The sequence below is a fragment of the Peromyscus eremicus genome, chromosome 4, assembly GCF_949786415.1.
Source record: "Peromyscus eremicus chromosome 4, PerEre_H2_v1, whole genome shotgun sequence".
Classification (NCBI taxonomy): domain Eukaryota; kingdom Metazoa; phylum Chordata; class Mammalia; order Rodentia; family Cricetidae; genus Peromyscus; species Peromyscus eremicus.
In genome coordinates this window covers 3,859,050-3,880,936 of record NC_081419.1, presented here as the reverse complement: position 1 = coordinate 3,880,936, position 21,887 = coordinate 3,859,050, and the positions used below count along the sequence as shown (strand labels likewise).

Here is a 21,887-nt window from a genome sequence, read left to right as displayed (position 1 = left end):
CCTCTGGGAGGTTTCCATTGGCACTACAGAAAATACCGATTCCTGCTCTACCCATCAAGAAGGAAAAAGCAGTGCTCACTTCGGCAGCCCGTATGCTAAACTTGGAATTCAGAGAAGATTGGCATGGCCCCTGTTCAAGGACGACAGGAAAATTCCTGAAGCATTCTGTATTTTTCCTGCCATCAAGAGCTGGTGAGCAAAGGGTTAACAGCATTGTGAAACCAGAATGCACTGTCATGAGCACACCTGCCACAGTTCCCCCTGTGCTCAAACAATTCACAGCTCACTGTGACTGCTCCATTTCATGACATTTGTAGCTAGATTCCAAAGGAGCAAAGGGATCTGTGAGCATCTTACCTCCATGAGCCAGGAGTAAATGTATCTTTCTGCCTCTGTTTTATTTTTATGCTGATAAAAGCACAGACTCACTCACTCAGTTACTAATTTATCTGATTTCACTATTTCTTAATACCAATAAAGTTTTATTTTTAGTAAAAAATAAAATAAAATAAATTAAAAAAGGAAAAGGTGATGTAAGTGGTTCATAGTCCAAGAGGACTCCTGTTGCTTCAGCTCCGAGAAACCCAAGACATGGATGCACTGTAAGAGGGTTGGAGGAGACTGCAGGGGGAAGCCCAGCCCAACAGTCCCTGAGGAAAGGAAGCAGGGATTTAAAAATCTGGTACCTAGTGTAGCAAATAGAAGGCCTGTGAAGGTCACTGAAAAATTCCACCAGGCTCACAGGATCAGGAAAGAGAACCATCCTCTTCCTGATTCATCCCCAGCTGCTCTAGGGACTCTCCTGCCATTAGGAGTTGAGGAACAGACCCTGAGCACATTTGGTCACCTGAAGAGAAAGCCAGTGGGCTGGCCAGCTACAGGATGGCAGCTCCTCAGTTCCCTGGCATCAGGCAAGGGCTGGCTGTACCCCCTGGACAGGTGGCCTCAGGCAGGGGGAGAGCGGGAGCGGATGGGTGAGCTTGTCAGGTAAGAGGATGTATAGGGGCCATCCCCAAACACGTGGGCGTAGGATGACTTGAGGAACTGGACGTAGTTCTGCATGCTGCGGTTGGTGCTCTCAGACTGCCCCAGGCGGTCCTTCAGGTCCTGCAGCCGGCTCTGGTAGCGACGATCCGCCTGACGGAGAGAAGAGAGAGCCGGGGCCAAGGGTAAAGAAGGTAACAATGGGCATCAGAGCCCAAGGCATTCACGTAGAGGGTGTCAACACTGAGAGGCACCAGGGCCTACGAGGGAGATGGGGATTTTCCCCTTGGGTGAGGGAGTTAGTTGCTTTTTTATTATTTTGAGCCAAGTCCTCACCAAGCTGCCCAGACAACTCAGTATATGGCCTTGAATTAGCTATTTTCTTGCCTTAACCTCCTGAGTACTGGGATTATGGCAACATACACTGAGTCAACATACCTGGCTGAGGTTTGTATTTTTATAGGTCTGCCTTTGTTATTTGGTCTTTTTCCTTTACAGCTTTTTTTTTTTTTTTTTTTTTTTTTTTAAGACTTATTTATTATGTATACAGTGTTCTGCCTGCATCCAGAAGAGGACACCAGATCATTATAGATGGTTGTGAGCCACCATGTAGTTGCTGGGAATTGAACTCTGGACCTCTGGAAGAACAGCCAGTGCTCTTAACTGCTGAGCCATCTCTCCAGTTCCTCTTCTTGTTTTTTGAGGCAGAGTTTTTCTGTGTAGCCTTGGCTGTCCTCAGACTCACAGATCTGTCAGCCTCTGCTTCCAGAGTGCTGAGATTAAAGATGTGGGCCACGACACCTGGCTTGTAACATCTTCTTGCTTAATTATTATTAATTTGGAGTGACCTTTCGAATCTTCTCATTTGGGCTTGAAGTTTACACAGACATCAGAATACCTACACCAGCTTGTTTCAGGATTCCATTAGTATAGCAGATTGGTTCTCATCCTCTGCACCTGTCTGTGTCTACCAGCGAGGTAGACATATGTGGAAGCCCATTTTCAGGTTTCCTAGTGGCTTTACCCAGCAGTTCTGCATAAAAAGGATGATTGGACCCCAGGCCTGAATGCAGGCGTCTGAGATGGTTTGCACTTGGTTGCACTGGGAGGAGGTCTTTTGCTCCACCCCTGGGCATTCCTATAAATACCCTAGGGCAGAGACAATCAGGGCCTGATGGAATAGGTTCCAGGCCCTCTCGAGGCTATCCTGTATTTTCTGTTTCTCTCTCCACTCTAATTCTTCTATCAATATTTCCTGCTGCTCCTACTCAAGAGTACACTGGGGAAATGTGGGGGTGGTGGGTAGCCCCCACCACAGACACATATTCATTTCCTGGAGGTCTTTTGCTCCACCCCTGGGCATTCCTATAAATACCCTAGGGCAGAGACAATCAGGGCCTGATGGAATAGGTTCCAGGCCCTCTCGAGGCTATCCTGTATTTTCTGTTTCTCTCTCCACTCTAATTCTTCTATCAATATTTCCTGCTGCTCCTACTCAAGAGTACACTGGGGAAATGTGGGGGTGGTGGGTAGCCCCCACCACAGACACATATTCATTTCCTGGACACACATTGTTCCATCTGTCTTTCTCATGGGTAAGCTGAAGCTATTATTTACCAAGTCCTGTAATTTTGTTGGTTGCTGTTTTGGTTGGCTGGATTAGTTTTGGGTTTTACATTCTCCTCTATCAGTAGTTTGCTTATTTACCGTGTGGGTAAATGCAGGTGCCTACCAAGACAAAGAGAGGGCAGCAAAGCCCTCAGAACTAGAGTTACAAGCATCTGTGGAACACCTGGCTTAGTCATACTAAGCCTGGGTGCTGGGATACGAACTCCGGTCCTCATGATCAAACGGCAGGTATCTTTAACCAGTGTACCAAAAGGGGGCGGCAGATCCCCCGAGGAGCAGTTACAGACTGAGCCGCCACGTGGGTGCCGGGAACCGAACCCAGGTCTACCCAAGAGCAATCAGTGTTCACAACTGCTGAGCCTGCTCTCCAGGCCCCATCTGGGGGAGTCTTATTGAACAGCCTACCCTGGAAGGCTCAACCCCTAAGGGCACTACCACGGGAGGAGACACAAAGATGCATGGGAGTGGCTGCAGCGTCCTCTCTGGACTACCAGACAAATGCCGCTAGTCTGTCTGCTCAGGGAGTGGCCCTCTTTTCCTCTGGACTTTTCAGGCTTTCTTTTATTTCCGTTGAGGGTTTCAAAGTTCTTCCTCTCTCTGGAATAAAAGCTATTTTTGCTTACTTTGACTTCCTCTCTCAGCCACTCACATGGAGACAGCTTCTAGCTCACCTTTTACCACTACCAGAAATTTGGTAGTCACGCAAGTCTATGGATATGCGGAAAACTGTCCACCTGTACAACATGTGTTTATGGATATAGATGACACCCTGTAATTCTGATTTTTAAGAAGGGATGTAACAGGAGCCATAGCTCAGTGGTAGCAGCTTGCCTAACACAGTCAAGGCCCCGAGTTCAATCCCTAGTACCAAAAAAGGGGAGGGAGGTCACCCAGAATATCCTCCTAGGGTGGCAAGGTGACTGGAGATAATAACCTCTTTGAGACTCCTGAAAACACCAGTAGACAGTTTTCCCTGCGGCCCAAGGGAGCCCTGCCCACTAGCCCAACTCACATCATCACGAGTCCGCCGCAGTTGGCCAAGTTCCGTCTTGGTCCTACTCAGCTGGGTCTCAAGGTCCAGGATTTTGCTCTGGGCTGCCCGCTCCTTGGAGAGAGCCTGCTCCCTGGTTTGCTCCACCTGCACACAAGGGAGGGGTAGGGCTGCCTGACCCTGCGGAGAAGGCAGCCACTCCTACTAACCAGTTACAGCCCATTGGCACATCATTATGCAAAAGTTTCCCTGGGGCCTTGGAGCAGAAGCTAACTAGAGGGAAGTTCTTACATGCACCTTTGCCTGCCCCTTTCCAGCATCCCCAAAATGTGATAAAGCTTTTCTGAGTCTCAAGAGGACAGAAAGTGACCGATATAATGATCATCATATAAAAAGGGCCGGTCCTCTACAACAGATATCTATTTCACCCTTACACCACATTCAGGAGGAAGGCACTACTGTACCCAGTCTTCAGATGGGAAAGGAGGCTGACAAAGGTCAGGCCACGGAACTACCTAGGAGTACACACACAACTCACCTGCCGCCTGGCGTCTTCGATGGCACTCTCCAGCTGCCTCGCCAAGGATCCACACTCCCTCGTTTTCTCCTCCAGCCGCAGCTGAGCCTGGTGAATTGCCTCCTCCCTCTTGGCAATCACCTGTAGGAACTCGACATTCTGGGCGCTGGTGGCCTCCAATTTCCTAGGTGAAAGCACTCCATTAGACCCTGCAATGACTCACTTGTCTTGATCCACTACCAGGGGGCTGCTGCCTCCCCTGAGCTGGGGATCATATCTCTTGAAGAATCTCCGTGAATCTCCAAGGAGCCACAAGAAGAAACAAAGTATTTTCAGATCAGCAAGGTGGCTGCTGGTCTGTGCAACTGCAACAGGTGGTCACAGGACAGCGTGGAGAAGGAAGAATGCACGTGTCACTGTGCATGCACGACAGAGAACAGCTTCTGCAGCTCACAGAAGGCCAGCCATTGTCAGTCCACTCCAGGAATAAGGGAGCAGAGCCCGAGAGAAGCAGGAAGAACGGGAATGAAGTCAGCACAGCTGGCAGGTCTGTTACCAAACCCCAGCCCAGTCAAAAGGCGCCACACAGCACCTCTGTGACAGACACAGGACAGCTGTGGCTTCTGCACTTTACACAAGGTCTCCCCTGCTCTTCCAGGACACCTTCCCCTTTAGTGAACACTGCAAGTCCTGCTGAACCTGGCTACACTTTGTGGGCCAGCTTGGCAGAGTAGAGGTGAACACAGAGGCCAGCTGTTCCAGTCCCACTGGAGGCTGTACTGGCTTCTCTAGAGCAATTAAGACCCTAAGACCTGAGTTCGTAGCCTCCTGGCTTTTGTTTTGTTTTTGTTTTTTTGTTTTTTTTTTTGTTTTTTGTTTTTTTGTTTTTTTTTTTTTGGTTTTTCAAGACAGGGTTTCTCTGTGTAGCTTTGCGCCTTTCCTGGAACTCACTTGGTAGCCCAGGCTGGCCTCGAACTCACAGAGATCCACCTGGCTCTGCCTCCCGAGTGCTGGGATTAAAGGCGTGCGCCACCACCGCCCGGCTTGTTTTGTTTTTGAGACAGTGTCTTATTACATAACCCAGGATATCCTCTAGGTGGCAGCAATCCTCCTGCCTCAGCCTCCTAAGTACTGGGATTAGGAGTGTGCCACCATGCCAGACTCCCAGTCCTCTGCTTACAGGTGCTAACATGGTTCTGGAGGAAGAGTTTCCAGCATAAGAACAGATTTCATAGGCACCAGCTGTGTCCATCTGGGCAAGTAACCACCTTTTCCTGAGCTTGGCTTCCTCATAGTTCCTAACATTTGGGTAGCTCACACCAATGATCCCAGTATACCGGAGGCTAAGGCAAGAGGAATGAGTTGCAAGCCACAGGTTGAGACTCCGTCTCAAAGAGCCAAAATACAGGGCTGGCAAATATGACTCAGTGGGTACAGGTGCTTACTGCCAAGGCCCATGTCCTGAGTTCAATCTCAGGACCCACAGGGTGGAAGAAGAGAACTGACTCCCACAAGCTGTCCTCGACATGCACACCCATGCAGGTGCCCATGTTGGGCACAAATAAATACTAATAAGTTAAAAGTAGGTCTGAAAGGGGCTAGAGATGGCTCGGTGGCTAAGAGCATATAGTGTACTTGCAGAGGACCCAAATTCAGTTCCCAACACCCAATCAAGCAGCACACAACTGCCTACAGCTCAAGCTGCAGGGGATCTGAGCCTCTGGCTTCTGTGGGCACCTGTACTCACGTACACACACTCCCAGATATCCACAAATACACAGAGTTAAAACAAGAATACTACCAGCTGACAAACATCTACAACTAGCTTATCCTGAACATCTCTAAGTGACATGCTAGACCCCTTTACGAGGACCATCTGAGGACTGGCATGACTCTATCAGCTGGTAGATTACACCTACAGTGATCCTTCCTCGGATGAGGAAACGGGTTCAGGAGAGTTAAATGATCTACCCAAGGTCACAAGGTCTCCTGAACTGGACCCAAGGCCAGGGCTTCTGATGCCAGACGGTGTAAGCCTCCCCTAGAACTGCTTTTAACAGTCTGAAGTAGGACGAGTCGGATCAGGGAGGTGGTAGGAATGCTGCTCAGCAGCACACTGACGTTCTGGTTGCTTCATTCAAGGCAGGCCCTGCTGGTCTGCTTGGCCTAATGTGCTTCCCAGAAGACTGGCCTCGTTCATACAGTCACACAGCATCCCTCGAGGTTGACGCCCCCTTCTCTCACTCACAAGGCTTACCACTGAAATGCAAGCAGCTCTTCCTTTGGGTTCTGCCTAGCACCTTCCAGGGCCTTGAGTCCCTCCAACACTTTGGCACACTAAGCACAAAGCAGCTAGGCGGCAGAAAGTCTCAAGTCCTAGGAAGAGGACAGACATGGGACCAAGTGCCTCTAACCTCTCCAGTTCATCCACCTTCAGACTCAGTTGTTTATTTTCCTTCTGGGAAGTCTGATGTTTCTCTCTCGCCACCTCCAGCTTGTCCCCCTGGTGCTCGATCTAAAATGACAGGAACGTAGACTGGTTTACGAGGGAACTTCCCGTAAGGGCAAGTAATGGAGGAATTCTCCCTTCTCCCTGGGATGGCAGCAGATGCCCCAAATTCAACGAACAACCTGGAAGAGAGAAGAGCAGGGGCAGGGCAGACCCACTCTACCTCCCACACCAGGAGAACCGGGTTAGATGCTGAAGAGCCAGACTGTGATGGGTTCCTGATCAGGAGCCCCAGTGGCCCACCTGGGACTGTAGGAGACACGAGGTGTTACCAGTGGCTCACTGTACCACAGACCACTGAGCTTTCCCAGTTATGCTCTGGCACCACTGATTTCGGCCCCCTCAATGGGGTAATGCAGCAAGGACCGCTTCAGTTCACTTAGGTCAGCAAGTCTGAGAAGTTACCCCGAGCGCTGCTTTACCTGAGAACCTCAGGTACAAGGGCTCGACAATCTTGAGGCAATGGATTCAAAGCCCTGTGGATACTAAGTATCCCTGTGACACAGGAACTCACTTGTCCCCTCTAGGTCTCAGGCTGTCATTGGAGAAATAACCCGTATACTGCATCAGGTTTCTGGGAGATAAAATGTCAGCCTGCTGGAGCAGGGCAGGTGCCCAGAACAAACAGAACAGCAGCTTCTCTTTATGGCTACCCAAGGAAGCACTTCTGGAGAGGGGTGGGGCGCAGTGGTGCATGACCACACAACCCCAGCATTCTCCGAGGTAGAGGCAAGATTAGGCGTTTAAGGTCATCCTTTGCTACACAGTAAGTTCAGTCTGGGCTACGAGACCTTGCCTCAAAAAACTAAAAGGGTAGAGACCTGCCCAAGTCAGAAAAAAGTGAGTGGAATGAGTGGTATATGATGTCTTGGACAATGCAGGCAGGAGACATGGTTCCAGAAAGGGAGAGACAGATTGCTTCTGGGCAAAGGGGCTGCTTGCTTCTGTCTCTCAGAACAGAATCCCAGGTGGAACATCTGTGGAGAACAAGGAGAGGCAGTTAAAGCTTGAGAGAGATGGAACAAAGGACAAGCAATGGCCAGGTATCTGCTGGGTCTCCTTTCTGTGGCTGCGGGTCGGAGGACAGCGGCAGGATACGCAGGGCAGAAGTAGGTAGAGCACGGAGCACTTGGGTGGCCATGGCAGGAGGGCCCAAAGGCTCCCAGAGTGGCGAGTCCTATAGCTACAATCATTTTGGGCAACACGAAGCATTTGGCACACCAGACTTTTATTTCACAGCACTGATGATAGCTCACTCCTTTCAGAAATCGGCAGCCAAGAAAAAGGAAGTGGTCCTCCCTTGGGGGGCGTGCAGCTCATCTCGGTAAGCGGGACCCTGCTCGAGCCAGTTCGTGGGATCCCTTCTGCCAGTCCCTTACCCGGCTGCGCAGGTCTGAAATGATGGCTGTGAGGTCGATATTCTTCCTCTCGTAGCCCTGCAGCTGGTCTTGGCACTCAGCCAACTTGGCCTCTGTGATCTTGAGGATGTCAGGCAGCTGTTGCAGGTCAGCCAGCTGCGACTGGAACTGCCGGCGGGCCTGAAGCAGGAAAAGAAGCCCACTGTTGGCAAGATGCTGACTGAGAACTGGATGGGCCTTCCTCCAGAGCACAGCATAGCACTGCCCCAGTCCTGACCTCGAAAAACCCACAGGCAGCGGCCGGCCTGCTCTCCCACAGGCACACTGGGGCCTGCCTCGCCACTTCAGGTGGCCACTCATGTAGTCAGCAAGGATCAGTGGCCTGACAACACCAGGGTTCAGCACCAACCCTGAGGGCTCTGCCATCACTTTATCTGAACACTAATGAAGGGACAGTTCTAACCACAAAAGGATTTAACTAAAACCTGCAAAAGCCAGGATTACAGGCTGGTGTAATTTCAGCTCCCCTAGGAAGGCAGCCCTGACGATACACAGACCAGGAGGGAACTAGACAGAGCTGGCCCTGGCCCACCCATGAGCTTTAACAAGACTGAGGACCAGAGACCAGCAGTGAGCTGCTCAAGAGACCAGCGCCTGAGCCTGACTCAGGCTGTCTCCAAGGTTATCTTTAAGGCAGTCCCTGTACACCAATCAGCCAACAGCTCCAGAAGAAAGAGATCCTTCCAGAGGAGATGAGAGGCACATTTGCAGATGCTACAAAACGAAGGTTCCAGGCAGAATAAAGTAGGTATCCAAATACCTAGCCACTGGGTGGATCGGAGTCCACCTAAATGCCCCAAGCAGGAGGGGCTTTGTTTTCTTGAGAAAAGGGAAAAGAGAAAGAAAAAAAACCCCACAAGGGGGAAAAATGGAAATAAAGATCATAGTATAGAGAAAAGGTCAGGAAGGGGACAACACAGAGAAAAAGGAGCGCACATGGGGGGGGGGGGGGGGCAGCCAGAAAACAGTCTCTTGTGAGCCAGACGAGCAGGGTCAAGGGCACACACACGGAGCCACTGGACAGACACTTGGACAGGGCAGGGAGAGAGCGAGGAAGGGGACAGTACCGCCTCAATCTCTTTGTTCATCTCATCTTTAAGCATCTTGTTCTCTTTGTCGCAGCGCTCTAGCTGGGCAGCCACTTCATCAGCCTCCAATCTGGTTTTCATCACCTAGGGAACAAAACCACAGTGGGTGCTCCTGGGCAGAGCCCTCTCCTCGCACCCTCTCCCTCAGGCCCCGCAGTGAGCTGCCAAGCAGGGGCCCAGGCTACCCAAGGGGTCTACCTGGCTCTTATAGTTGTCGATCATCCCCTCGTAGTTCTTCACCGATGCCTTCAGCTGCTGGACCTCCAGATGAGCCTGGTTGAGTTTGTCCTCCATAGGGGCGAAGCTAGCCTAAAGAAGCAACCAGAAAGAAGGTTCAAGATCAGGGCCTCCTTACCCTGTCTACTTGTAGAAACCAGCAAAGAACATGCCCCTATACAGAAATTTTCATCAGCGAGTTTCCAGGTAAGACTCCTAATGTGACCCCTCCATTAGACAGAGATGACGACAGATAAATGTTATTTCTTATCCCTAAAGCAATATACAAAATCTGAAGGGAATAGAGGGCTGGTACAGCCAAGTGATAATGGACTTGCGTAGCATGCTAGAAAGAAAATGAATATAAAACACATGGATCACATGCCCAAGGCTCAAGATTTACCCAAACAGCTATTGTTCTATAACTTTTGTCATGAATAAACAAATTATATGATGCTTTTAAAACTTGCAAAATACTTTTTTTTTTTTTATTTTTTCGAGACAGGGTTTCCCTGTGTAGCTTTGCGCCTTTCCTGGAACTCGCTCTGTAGACCAGGCTGGCCTCGAACTCACAGAGATCCCCCTGCCTCTGCCTCCTGAATGCTGGGATTAAAGGCGTGCGCCACCATCGCCTAGCGCAAAATACTTTTTAACAACAATACGTTGTAAATGTATTTTCAAGACAATGAATTCCCTCATGTCTCTCAGATAGTTACCTGATACTTAACTGGTTTTGCAATACAGATAAACAGGACCGAGGAGCAAGCAGGAGCATGAACAAACAAACAGATGAGTGGTGGATCACATTTAATCCCAGCTCTCAGTGGGCTGAGGCAGGACTGTTGCAAGTGTGAGGCTAGTTAAGGCATAGCAATACACTATCCAAAAAAAAGGGGAGGAGGGTGAAAGTGGGGAGCGAGGGAGAGAACAAAGAAAGGCTTAAGACAATGATCCAACACCACAGGTCGAGAGAGGAAGGGAAGAGGAGGAGGAGGAGGAAGCAGGAAGCACAAGGAAAGCTTCAGAGCACTGGCTGGGTGAAGGGTATGAGTGTGCTTGACTGTTCCCATGAGGACAAACACACTCACTGTGACGACGACAGAGACCTGTCCAGTGCTGGACAAGGAACCCTGGGCCTTAGTGCATGCCAGCTGCTCCCTCTACCACTGAGCCACACCCCCAGCTTCTGTGACGTTTCCTAGGAACATATCTGACTGTCTAAGAGGATATACTTCCACAGGCAACACTTTCAAAGGCTACAGTGTATATTCTACACGGGATACACCATGCCGTAATTAATCCCTAAGTGCTGGATTTGGAGGTTATTCATATTATTTGAGATGGGGTCTCTACGTATCCTAAGTTGGCCTGAAACTCATTGTACACAGTCTACCCATGCTGTCCTTCAGCTCGTGTGTCCCCACTCCTGACCCTCTGGAAGGTATTTTCAGGGTGTCTAACAATGCAGTAAAAATAAAAAGACTGATAATAGCCGGTGGTGGTGGCGCACGCCTTTAACCCCAGCACTCGGGAGGCAGAGCCAGGTGGATCTCTGTGAGTTCGAGGCCAGCCTGGGCTACCAAGTGAGTTCCAGGAAAGGCGCAAAGCTACACAGAGAAACCCTGCTTCGAAAAACCAGAAAAAAGAAAAAAAAAAAAAAAAAAAAAGACTGATAATAATACCAAGTGTTGCCACTGACTCGTCACCAATGGAAACAATATATAAAACTATTTTGCCACTGTTAACATCTGCTAAGGCTGAATCAGCAGATGACCTCGCAATTCTATTTCAAGGAGTATAACCAACTACATGCACCCAAGAGATGGCCACTACCAGTAAATCAGACCAACACTGGTGGATCCACCTCCCAGCTCCCACCTACAGCAGCAAGGAGTAAATTCACACTGTGCTGAGTGAAAGGCACGCGTCAGTACACAGACTCCGTCAGCCCACAAGCCCACAGATGGATTTGTGATGACAGTCAGCAGCTGCCTTTACAAGGGTTCCAGGGTGCTTGGAACTTGCTGTTCACTCCACGGAAAGTTAAGGATTTGTATTCTTTTCCATGTCAGACTTGTCTTGCCTAACAAAAACTAAAATCAGAGGGAAAATCTTCTCTGAAGCGTCACCTCTGCTCAGGAGTTTGGTCTGAGTCAGGAATCTACTTGGAGTTTGGGTCGGTTTGTTTGAGACAGATCTCATTCTGTGGGCCAGGTTTCCTCAAATTAATAAACTTACAGTGATCCTCCTGCCTCAGTTTCCTTAGTGCTGAGATTACAGGCATGTACCTCCACATCCAGTAATAAATAACTGGGTCTACAGAATCAGTCTCAATTTCCAATCCCAACTCCAAATACATCCTTGGGCAAAACCCTCTTTAAGCTTTGCCTTTTTTTTTTTTTTTTTTTTCAAGTCATGTTTTCTCTGTGTAGCCCTGGATGTCTTGGAACTCACTTTGTAGACCAGGCTGGCCTCGAACTCAGAGATCCGCCTGCCTCTACCTCCTGAGTGCTGGGATTAAAGGGTGTGCCACTACTGCCAGGCCAAGCCTTGCTTTCTTTATTATCTTTGGCAGGTTAGAAATCAAACCTAGGACCCCAGGCTTGCTAGGCAAGAGCTCTAAAATAAGCTACACCCCAGTTCAATTTCCTTATTAACCAAAATTAGTCAACATACAATCAGAGGTTAAATTGAAGTTGTGTGGAGTACCCAGCAGACCCTTAGAGAGCCATGGTTAGGGTCAAAGTCAGTGAGCTCTGTTGTGCAAGTGTTCACTAAATGCATCATGTAAGCATTTCACATGAGTTACCATATTCTCAGCAGGACTCATCCCCCATTCAGGGAGCTGCAGGAATAAATGATTAAATGTCCCCCCCCCCCACACACACACACACCCACACAGCTCTGCGGCCAGACTCACTGACACCAGAGCACTCCCTTTATCAACATGCTGCCCAGGCCCTCAGAAGACCCCACTGAGGCCAGCCTGCCGGTGGCCTGCCGGCTCTCAGTATGCATCCAGACCTTGAGCCTCTCGTTCTCTAGCTTGAATGCAGAATACTCGGCAGTCTGCCGGTGCAGTCTCTCCACAAGGCTGTCCCGGTCTTCCCGCATCTTCTCCTCCAAGCTTTGTTGTTGGTTTACAAGATCTGTCACCCGGCTGGAAGACCAGCAGATAGAATCAATTCCCAGATCTTTGTAGGAATGGAGTCCACCCCCACCAAAGACCATTTCTACCTTATGGTGTGGTGCTATATTGTGTACCCTAGTAAAATCTGCCTGAAGATCAGAGGACAGAACAAGCCACTAGATTAAACAGAGACCAGGCAGTGGTGGCACACAGCTTTAATCCTAGTATTTGGGAAGCACACACACCTTTAATCCCAGCACTAGGAAGTAAAGTAATATGACTGGGCAGAGAAAGGTATATAAGGCATGAGGAGACAGGAACTAAAGCTTTTTGGCCAAAGCTTTTCACAAAAGCCCCTTTTCGGCTTTTGGCTGAGGACTCAGAGACTTCAGTTAGAGGATTTGTGGAGGTGGCAAGCTAAAATGTGGCAGTGGCTTGTTCCTTTGTCTCTCTGATCTTTCAGCATTTACCCCAATAGCTGGCTCCAGGTTTTTATTATAAGACCACCCACCACCATTCCCAGTGCTGCCCTCAGAGGTTTTTAAACTTTATCATTATCATTTGGGGTTTTCAGCTCAGGGGATGCAAACCCAGGCTTCTCGCACACTAGGCAAACGCTCCACTGAGCTCCACCCCGCTGTGTTCTCATGTGTTCTTATTCAAGTAGAGGCTGTCATTTAGCAAGCACTGAGTGAGCACTGACGGGGCCCACGCCAGTACCCACATGGCATCTCACCAGGCAGCCTACTTCAGACTCCCCACCTCAGAACATCCCTTCTTTAATCCCTCCTCTCTACCATGGATCCTTCTTTATACCTTCATCTCTCTTCTCCGACCAGACTGAGAATTCCCTGAGCACAGCACCTGACACACGGCAGGTTCTCAGCCCATGCTTGCTGAACTAAGCCCATCAACACACTTCCAAGGAAAGCTTTGCTCAAAGGGGAGGCTGCTAGCTCCCTGTAACCCCTATCTCCTTGGCCAAAGGAGCCTATGCCTATGCATCCTGGAGCCCCAGGACCTCAAGTGGAACTCAGGGTAGCTAACACATTTGTGTTCTTCCAGCTGTAGCCCCATAGCCATCACACAGGCTGGCATATGGAGCCTGCTCCACACATGCTTGTCCAAAAGGAACAAACGGTCATTGGAGATCGAATGAGTGGTCACTGATACTCTATCAGTGGCAAAGACAGTGGGTCAAAGTCAGTCACACACACCCTGGAGGCTACTGCTGCCTCATCTCCCTGCCACACCTCTGACCTGTTGGCAGGCAGCACTGGCAGATAATGGAGAATGCACAGGACTAGCTGCATCATTCAAGATCAAGCAAGACAACTGTGTGCCATGTCCTGCTGCATAGACTAGGGCCAGGCTGGGCCTCTGTGATGGGGAACCTTATCCCCGTGACGATACTTATGGATGTTTACAGTTCAGGAGATGGAGACCAGGGCCTCTTACATGCTAGACAAGAGGAGTAGTAGCCTGGCACAGGGCTGTCCACATCTCAGCCCAGCATCTCAGCCCAGTTTACAACTCCAGCCCCAGAGACCACAGCAGCCTCATGAATGCTGAGGCCTCAGGGCACCATGTTCCTTTCCCCTCCCCTCCCATCCCTCCTCAGTCCCCTCTTAACATGAAGACGTACTCGTTCAAGACGATAATTTCCAACTCGAGGTCTCCTTTGTCTTTCACCACCTGGTTGTAGCGGCTCCTCCATGACTCCAGGGTAGATAAAGCTTCAGCGACATAAAGGTCCTGGGAACACAGGACAGTGGCCTGTCAGCCTAGTTTAACACCCAGGCTGAAAGGAGGTAGGGTGGGCTAACCTAGACAGACCCAGCCTTCCTCTGCTGCCTCCCTCAAGATGAGAGGCTACTGCGAGTGGTACAGAAAGCCAAACTGAGCTCCCAGGCTCCCAGTATCACACTGCATCCTGTGGGCAGCTCCCGAGTCATCCTTCTCTCAAGATGGATGTGCTGGACAGTTCCAGCCCTCCGATAACCTCCATTTCCCCAGCCATCCCCCTTCCAAGCAAAGGCGCTCGCTCTTCTGGGAGCAGCCCCAGGCCTGTTACCTTGTCAGCAAGCTGCACGTGTAACTGCTCGGCATACTCCTCACTCTTCTCCGCTCGCTCCTTCTGGGCTCGGATGGCCTTCTTCAGGGTCTCTTTGTCTCGGTCTCCCTTTTGCTTCAGTTCCTTTAGCTGCTCCATGATGGCCTCCACTTCCGCCTTGTGCTGGTTCCCACTGCGCTCCAAGTTCTGGGAGGAGACGGGAAGGAAGAGGTGGGAAGGACAGCAAGGAGGTATGGCAGAGGAGAACAGAGAAGGGAAGATGTAAGAACTCAGACCTATTGGGACAGACACCAGAGGCGTGGCCCCTCTGGGTCTCTTTGACCATGGAGAGCTTTTAAAATCGTCAGATCCCAAGTGACTCAGCAGAGCAGCCACCCTGGGAGCATGGAAAGCATTGGAGACTAATGACTTCCTTCAGGTAGTCATGAGAAACCTAAGAGAGTGACAGCCTCTCCTTGCCCCACCTGGGAGCCTAACAAGCACCTTGATCTGCATGCACAGGCGACTGTTCTCAGCCTCTTTGCAGCGGAGCTGTGCCTGTAGATGCCCGCGCATGGACTCCATGGACTTGGAGAGCTCAGATGCTGTCTTTGCTTGAGCCTTGGGAGAAAGACAAAGTGGTGGAGCCGGATCTAGCACGGCGCCATGCAGCTCGGGCTCCTCAGGGTGCAGGGGCTGGGCACAGTACCTTCTCACATTGTATCTCCTGGAGGAGCTCTTCCACCTCCTTGTCCTTGTCTTGCAGCAGTAACAGCAGGCGCTGGGAGAAAACACAGTCACATGCCTCTGGATCGGGCAGAGGGGCCTGACCACTCAACACAGAAAGCCATTTGCCAATGTCAGAGACCCAGGTAGGAAGCACCTAACCTATATTGATTATTTTTAAAGCATGAATATATGTTTCTCAATTTTAAAAAAAGTGCTATTAATTGGAAAATATAGAAAAGCACAAAGCTCAAAGAATGCCTGGTATTCTGCCAGGGATAACCACACATCATTCAAAGGGAGTCTTAAATGCATTTGGTCCTGCACTCTACAAATCTCATGTTTATCACAATCCAACTGAATCCTCCACATCTTTTGGAACAGATGCTGATGTTTCAGCATCCTGACCATCATAGCTTAGCTCAGCTTCCTAAGCTGGGAGTGTGGCAGAAGCAACGTCAGTATCCTCAACTTCCAATCCTTCCTCAAATCTCTATTTTCTTTCCTCTTTCTCTTTCCTCACCTTGCTAGAGATGGGGAGCTGGGGAGAGGCGCACACACCAACTGGTATCCTCCATGATGATCACTAGTCAGGCAGCAAGGCCTCTCCGTCCCTCCCTTCCCATTCAATGCCAGATGCTCCCAAAGTCTTGGGATTAAGAAGTCTGGTGAACTGAGAGTTCAAGCCAGGCAACAGGTTCCCAAGTTATTTGGCCACAAGACTCTCGTTTGTTTCTCGCACAGCTTCAAGGTCCACGGAACATGAAGCCTTGGGAGAGAATTCTAAAACGGGGGTTGTGAAGTAAAAAGGTAGGTCCTTTTTTTTTTTTTTTTTTTTTTTTCCTTTTCTTTTTGAGACAGGGTCTCTATTCTGTCGTCCTGGCTGCCCTAGAATTCACTCTGTTTACTAGGTAGCCTTGAACTCACAGAGATCCACCTGCCTCTGCCTCCCTCTGCTGGGATTAAAGGCGTGTGCCACCACACCTGACGGTATGTATTTTTTAGCTGCTAGGAACCCAAAAACCAAATCCAGGTTTAACAGGGCCAGAGGGCTAATGATCCCTCATGCTGGGGTCTCACTTTGTGCCTTGAGCCCTCCGGTGACCAGCTAGCTAGGTTAAGCCTAGTAGAGAAGGCAGCAAAGCAGGTGCCCACCCATTTTATAGAACATGAGATACCACCCAGAGAATGGCAGAAGAGGAGCTCCAGGCCTGCCCTCTAGTCAGTATCTCCAGTTTTGGAAGCCCAGCCCTCTGGCAGCTAACCCACGGGAGGGGAGGGTCAGGGGTGTGTGCTGAGTTACCGCTTTCTCTGAGTCTGCCTCTGCCAGACGTTTCAGTAATGCACCTTGTTGCTCCATTAGTCTCTCGGAATCCTTCAGCATGGTTAAAAAAAAACCCAAGATTTAAATAAACACAGAGTCTCCATCTCAGGGATTTTCTTTTCCCCAAACTATTTCTAGCCACACTAGTATATATCAATCCAGTCTCATTATAATGTCATGAATGTTAATGAAAGTTCACTCAGGAGGCAGAGTCAAGAGGATCTCTGTAAATTCAAAGGCCAGCCTGATCTACAGACCTAGTTCTAGGCGAACCAGAGCTACACAGAGAAATAAATAAAATAAAAATGAAAGTTTAATATATGTCCACCCTGCAGCTCTCAACCTAAAGTTGATAGTTTGATCGTGGGCCTTCCCAACCCTTTTCTATGCATTGCATTTAAGTGTCTGGGTTTTTTTGTTTTTCAAGACAGAATTTCTCTGTCTTGTAGCGCCGGCTGTCCTTGAACTCACTCTGAAGACCAGGCTGGCCTTGAACTCACAGAGATCCTCCTGCCTCTGATTCCCAAGTGCTGGGATTAAAGGAGTGGGCCACCACTGTTCAGCTCATTTTACTTCTAATGTTTTAAAAAATTTATATTTTTTTTGTCATATGTAGTATATGAGTGTTTTGCCTATGGCTACCTGTGTATCACAAGTATATGGTGCCCACAGAGGTGAAGAGGACATCAGATTCCTTGGAACTGGACTTACAGGTGTTTGTGAGCTACGATGTTGGTGCTGGGAACCAAATCCAAAAGTCCTAGAAGAGCAGCTAAGACTTAACCACTGAGCCATCTCCCCAGCCACAATGGGTATGACTGTTTAACCTGCATATATGTGTGTACAAGTGCCTGTCTGGTGCCCTTGGAGGTCAGAAGACAGCACCAGATCCCATGAAGCTGTTACTACAGATGGTTGTGAGCCACCATGTAGATGCTGAGAACTGAACTCAGGCCCCCTGCAAGAGCAGTAAGTGCTTTTTAATCACAGAGTCACTGCTACAGTCCCTTCATTTTATTTAAAATTTTTGTTTGTTTGTTTGTTTTTCGAGACAGGATTTCTCTGTGTAGCTTTGTACCTTTCCTGGAACTTGCTTTGTAGACCAGGCTGGCCTCGAACTCAGAGATCCTCCTGCTTCTGCCTCCCGAGTGCTGGGACTAAAAGCATGGGCCACCACCACCCAGCTTATTTAATTTTTTTATGTATACAAATGCCTTGCCTGCATGTATGTCTATGTATCACATTCGTGTAGTGACCACAGAAGCCAAAAGAGGGTATCAGATGGTTGTATGTGGGTACTGGGAACCAAACACAGATCCTCTGAAAGAACAATCATTGCACTTAACAACTGAGCCATCTCTCCAGCTCCTCTGGGCTTTACATTTAGATGCATCTATAGACATTTATCTTCCCTTAAGGGAGTAGGCAGGGACTATGCAATTTTTTGTTTTTTTTTTTTGTTTGTGTTTTTTTGTTTTGTTTTGTTTTGTTTTTCAAGACAGGGTTTCTCTGTGTAGTTTTGGTGCCTGTCCTGGCTCTTGCTCTGTAGACCAGACTGGCCTTGAACTCACAGAGATCTGCCTGGCTCTGCCTCCTAAGTACTGGGATTGAGGGCATGCACCACCAACACCACCCGGCTTGCAATTTTTAAAGAATGATATCATGGGCTGGAGAAGCAGTACACTGGCTGCTCTTCCAGAGGTCTTGAATTCAATTTCCAGCAAATACATGGTGGCTCACAACCATCTGTCCATCTATATGTAACAGGATCTGATGTCATCTTCTGTTATGCAGGTATACATGCAGACAACTCATATATAAAATATAAATAAACTTTTTTTTTTTTAAAGATTTATTTATTTATTATGTATACAGTGTTCTGTCTGCACATATCCCTGCAGGCCAGAAGAGGGCACCAGATCTCATTACAGATGGTTGTGAGCCACCATGTGGTTGCTGGGAATTGAACTCAGGACCTCTGGAAGAACAGCCAGTGCTCTTAACTGCTGAGCCATCTCTCCAGCCCCTAAATAAACTTTTTAAAAAAAGATATCATCTTACATATTACAACCTGAATTTTTGTTTTGTTTTTTTTTTTTTTTGATTTTTCGAGACAGGGTTTCTCCATGTAACAGTACTAGCTGTCCTAGAACTTGCTTTTTAGACCAGGCTGGCCTCGAACTCATAGAGATCTGCCTACCTCTGCCTCCCAAGTGCTGAGATTAAAGACATGTGCCACCAACTGGCTCTTTTTAGATTTTATTTCATGTATGACTGTTTTGCCTACATGAATACATGTGTGCCTAGTTCCTGAGGAAGTCAGAAGGTGAGTTATAAATGGTTGTGTGTCACCACATGCTGAAAACCAAATGTCCTCTGCAGGAGCAGGAATGCTCTTAACTGCTGAGCCATCTCTTCAGCCCCTACCTTTATATTTTACTGTTAGTTGTTTTTCAGACAGAATCTCTATGTAGCCCAGGCTGGCCTACAGTGATCCTTACAATCCTCCTGCCCCTGCCTCCCAGAGTGCTGGGATTTACAAGCCCATGCCACCACCTGACTTCTATTGAATTTTAAAGCCCTTCTCTGTATCTCAACTTTTTGCATTTGTATGTACGTATACAATGTGTATGGACAAGGCTGTGTATGTGCACATTCACATGTGTGAATGTAGGGTATGGATGCTATACACACGTGCAGAGGACAACCTCAGGTGTTGGTCCTCATCTCCTACCTTGACTGAGACTAGTTGGTCCTTAAGCTACCAGGAGTCTCCTGTCCCTACCTCCATGTCCCCAGTGGATTATAGACACAAGTTCTACCCAGAAGCTTTTACATCAGTTCTGGGGATTTGAACTCATGCCCTCACAGTTATATGGCAAGCATTTTTACCCTCCCAGCAATCTCCCTGGCCCACTTTGTCTCTAATCTTCCATTACATTAACTCGTCCTACAGTCTAGGCAATTAGGCTGTTCTTGATGTACACTGCAGACGAGGCAATGGGCACTGCTGGGCATGCAGAGTGGTCTCTCGGAATGACCCGAGGAGTCAGGATGCACTAAGTCACGTGGCCCCTGCAGGAGCTGAGCGCTTGCTTCACCAATCTCACCAGTCCGAGATAGTCAAGGTCTTTGCGCTCTTTTCACTCACACTTCCCTAACTGTCAGGAAGACTCAGTATCTTTTCGGTTGTTGTTCTGTTTTTCAAGACAAGGTTTCTCTATGTAGCCCTGGCTGTTCTAGAACTCACTTCAGTAGACCAGGATGGCCTTGAACTCAGAGATTTACCTGCCTCTGCCTCCCAAGTGCAGGGACTGAAGGTGTAGGCCACCACCACCACCACCTGGCTAAGACTCAGCCTCTTAGACACCAACAGCCATTTGGATTTCCTCTGATGACTACTGCTTTTCCCTGCTCATTTTCTCACTCACTGCATCTCTATGACTGCCCCCAGGCTGCTTCTTGACATGCAAACAAAGCATTCTTTGAGGGAGGCTCACACTCTTGTTCCCTCTGATTTCCCAGGTCCCCTGATGCCATTTTCTAAGGACCCAGGTACTGACAAGGGATAGCAGTGGGCACCTGGGAGGCTCATGGAGGAGGATGGAACACTCAAGGGCAGACTGGACACACAGCGACTGTCACTTGAAAGGAAAGGAAAGACAGTCTACAGCTGTTGCAATCAGGCCTGCCACCCAGGCTCCTGCCACCACCTTACACTCCCCAAACATCCCACTCTATGAACCTCCCATATTCCAGGTGGCATTCTCTCACTTTATAGCTGAGGGTGGGGTGGGGTGGGGACAAGCAAAGGACCTGAGGCCACACAGCTGCAAGGGGCAGAGTTGGGCCTGAAGTGGACTCAGACTCCAAAGCCAGAACAGCAGTCCAAACACCGAGCACTTGCCTTCGAGGTAGGCACTGAGCCCCACAGAACAGAGCAGGTATGCTGTGAGTAGGAACTCAGATTGACTGAGCGTTCTTATCCAGTAAGAGCCAGGCTCCAGGATGATAGAGGTTAAGTCATAAAAGGAGAAAAGCCTGGTGTGAACCCCTGAAATCCTAACAATCAGGAGGTGAAGGCAAGCACTGAACTGAAAGCCACAGGTGAGAGAGACGACTCAAAGGCTAAGAGTGCTCGCTGCTCCTCCAGAGGACTGAATTTGAATTCCAGCTCCCACGCGATGACTCACAACGGCCTGTAAAATCCAATTCCAGGGGATCCTAGGCCTCTAGCCGTTGGCCTTCTAGGTTACCTGCACTCATATGCACACCCCACACATAGACACACAGACACACAGACACACACAAATTTTAAATAGTAAATCTTAAAAAAAAAATTGTCAGGGGCTGGTCAGATGGCTTGGCAGTTAAGAGCATTTGTTGCTCTTGCTGAGGACCTGGGTTCGGTTCCCAGAATGCACATGGCAGCTCTAAACTATCTTTAACTCCAGGTCCAGGCAATCTGATGCCTCTCTTCTGGGGTTTGCAGGTACCAGGCATGTATGTATGTACATAAATACATGCAGACAAGACACTAATACGCATAATATATATATTTAAGATTTTTGTGAGACAAGTTTCTCTGTGTAACCCTACTGTCCTAGAATTCACTCTATAGACCATGCTGGCCTTGAACTCAGAGATCTACCTACCTCCCAAGTGTTGGGATTAAAGGCGTGGGCCACCACTGCCCGGCAAAATAAATTTGTTTAGGGCAAAATAAATTTGTTTAGAAAAGAAAATTGAAGGCTAGCCTACGCTACACAGAGAGCTAAGCCTACATAAGAACCATTCACAGTAAAACCAGAACCAAGGGCTTGGCTTGTCATCCTAGCATTTAAGACAGAAACACAAAGTTCAGGAATTCAAGGTTATACTTCAGCTACCCATAAGACCCTGCCTCAAACCCAAAACCAAATAAAAGCTGAGGGTAGTGGCACCCACTTGTAAACAGGAGTTCAAGGCTAGCCTGGGTCTACACTATAAATTCCAGGCTAGCAAGGACTACTGAGTGAACACCTGTGTAAGGCCACACCCTCCAGGAAAAGTAGCAGCAGCTACAATTTCCCAGGCACTTGTCACCTGCCAGGAAGGACATCAGTCTGCATCCATAAATTCTCTCATCTTTGCACAATCCCAAGAGAAGGATGTTCTCCCCATGTCAGAGAAGAAAAACTGAGGTATGAATTACCTGCCTGAGATCACCAAGCCAGAAATTAAACAAGTATAACTATTTTAGAGAAGAATATGGCTGTAACTAGAAGCATTAGTAGAAACATATTCTAGACTTTTCATTTAT

General features: G+C 48.7%; 1 protein-coding gene and 1 non-coding gene across 5 annotated transcripts in view; one reads left to right on the top strand and one right to left on the bottom strand.

Moving 5' to 3' along the window:
* The first annotated feature begins 71 nt into the window (after positions 1-71).
* LOC131910225 (U6 spliceosomal RNA) lies at positions 72-175 on the top strand. The gene has a single exon (XR_009379076.1). It is a non-coding gene; the product is annotated as a U6 spliceosomal RNA (small nuclear RNA).
* Positions 176-545: 370 nt separating this feature from the next.
* Odf2 (outer dense fiber of sperm tails 2) overlaps positions 546-21,887 on the bottom strand; it is a 38,767-nt gene continuing 17,425 nt past the window's right edge. For 2 of the 4 annotated variants that reach the window (XM_059259944.1, XM_059259945.1), the window contains 9 exons: positions 16,565-16,636; positions 15,245-15,316; positions 15,040-15,156; positions 14,557-14,742; positions 14,128-14,237; positions 12,377-12,512; positions 9,335-9,445; positions 9,116-9,220; positions 7,842-8,168 (listed from right to left, as the gene is read on the bottom strand). In XM_059259944.1, coding sequence (XP_059115927.1) covers positions 7,947-8,168; positions 9,116-9,220; positions 9,335-9,445; positions 12,377-12,512; positions 14,128-14,237; positions 14,557-14,742; positions 15,040-15,156; positions 15,245-15,316; positions 16,565-16,636 — 1,131 coding nt within the window. In that variant the 3' untranslated portion in view covers positions 7,842-7,946. Of the gene's footprint in view, positions 1,138-3,625; positions 3,752-4,142; positions 4,306-6,535; positions 6,637-7,841; positions 8,169-9,115; positions 9,221-9,334; positions 9,446-12,376; positions 12,513-14,127; positions 14,238-14,556; positions 14,743-15,039; positions 15,157-15,244; positions 15,317-16,564; positions 16,641-21,887 lie in introns of those variants that run through there. The other 2 variants (XM_059259946.1, XM_059259942.1) reach the window with 2 other exon arrangements.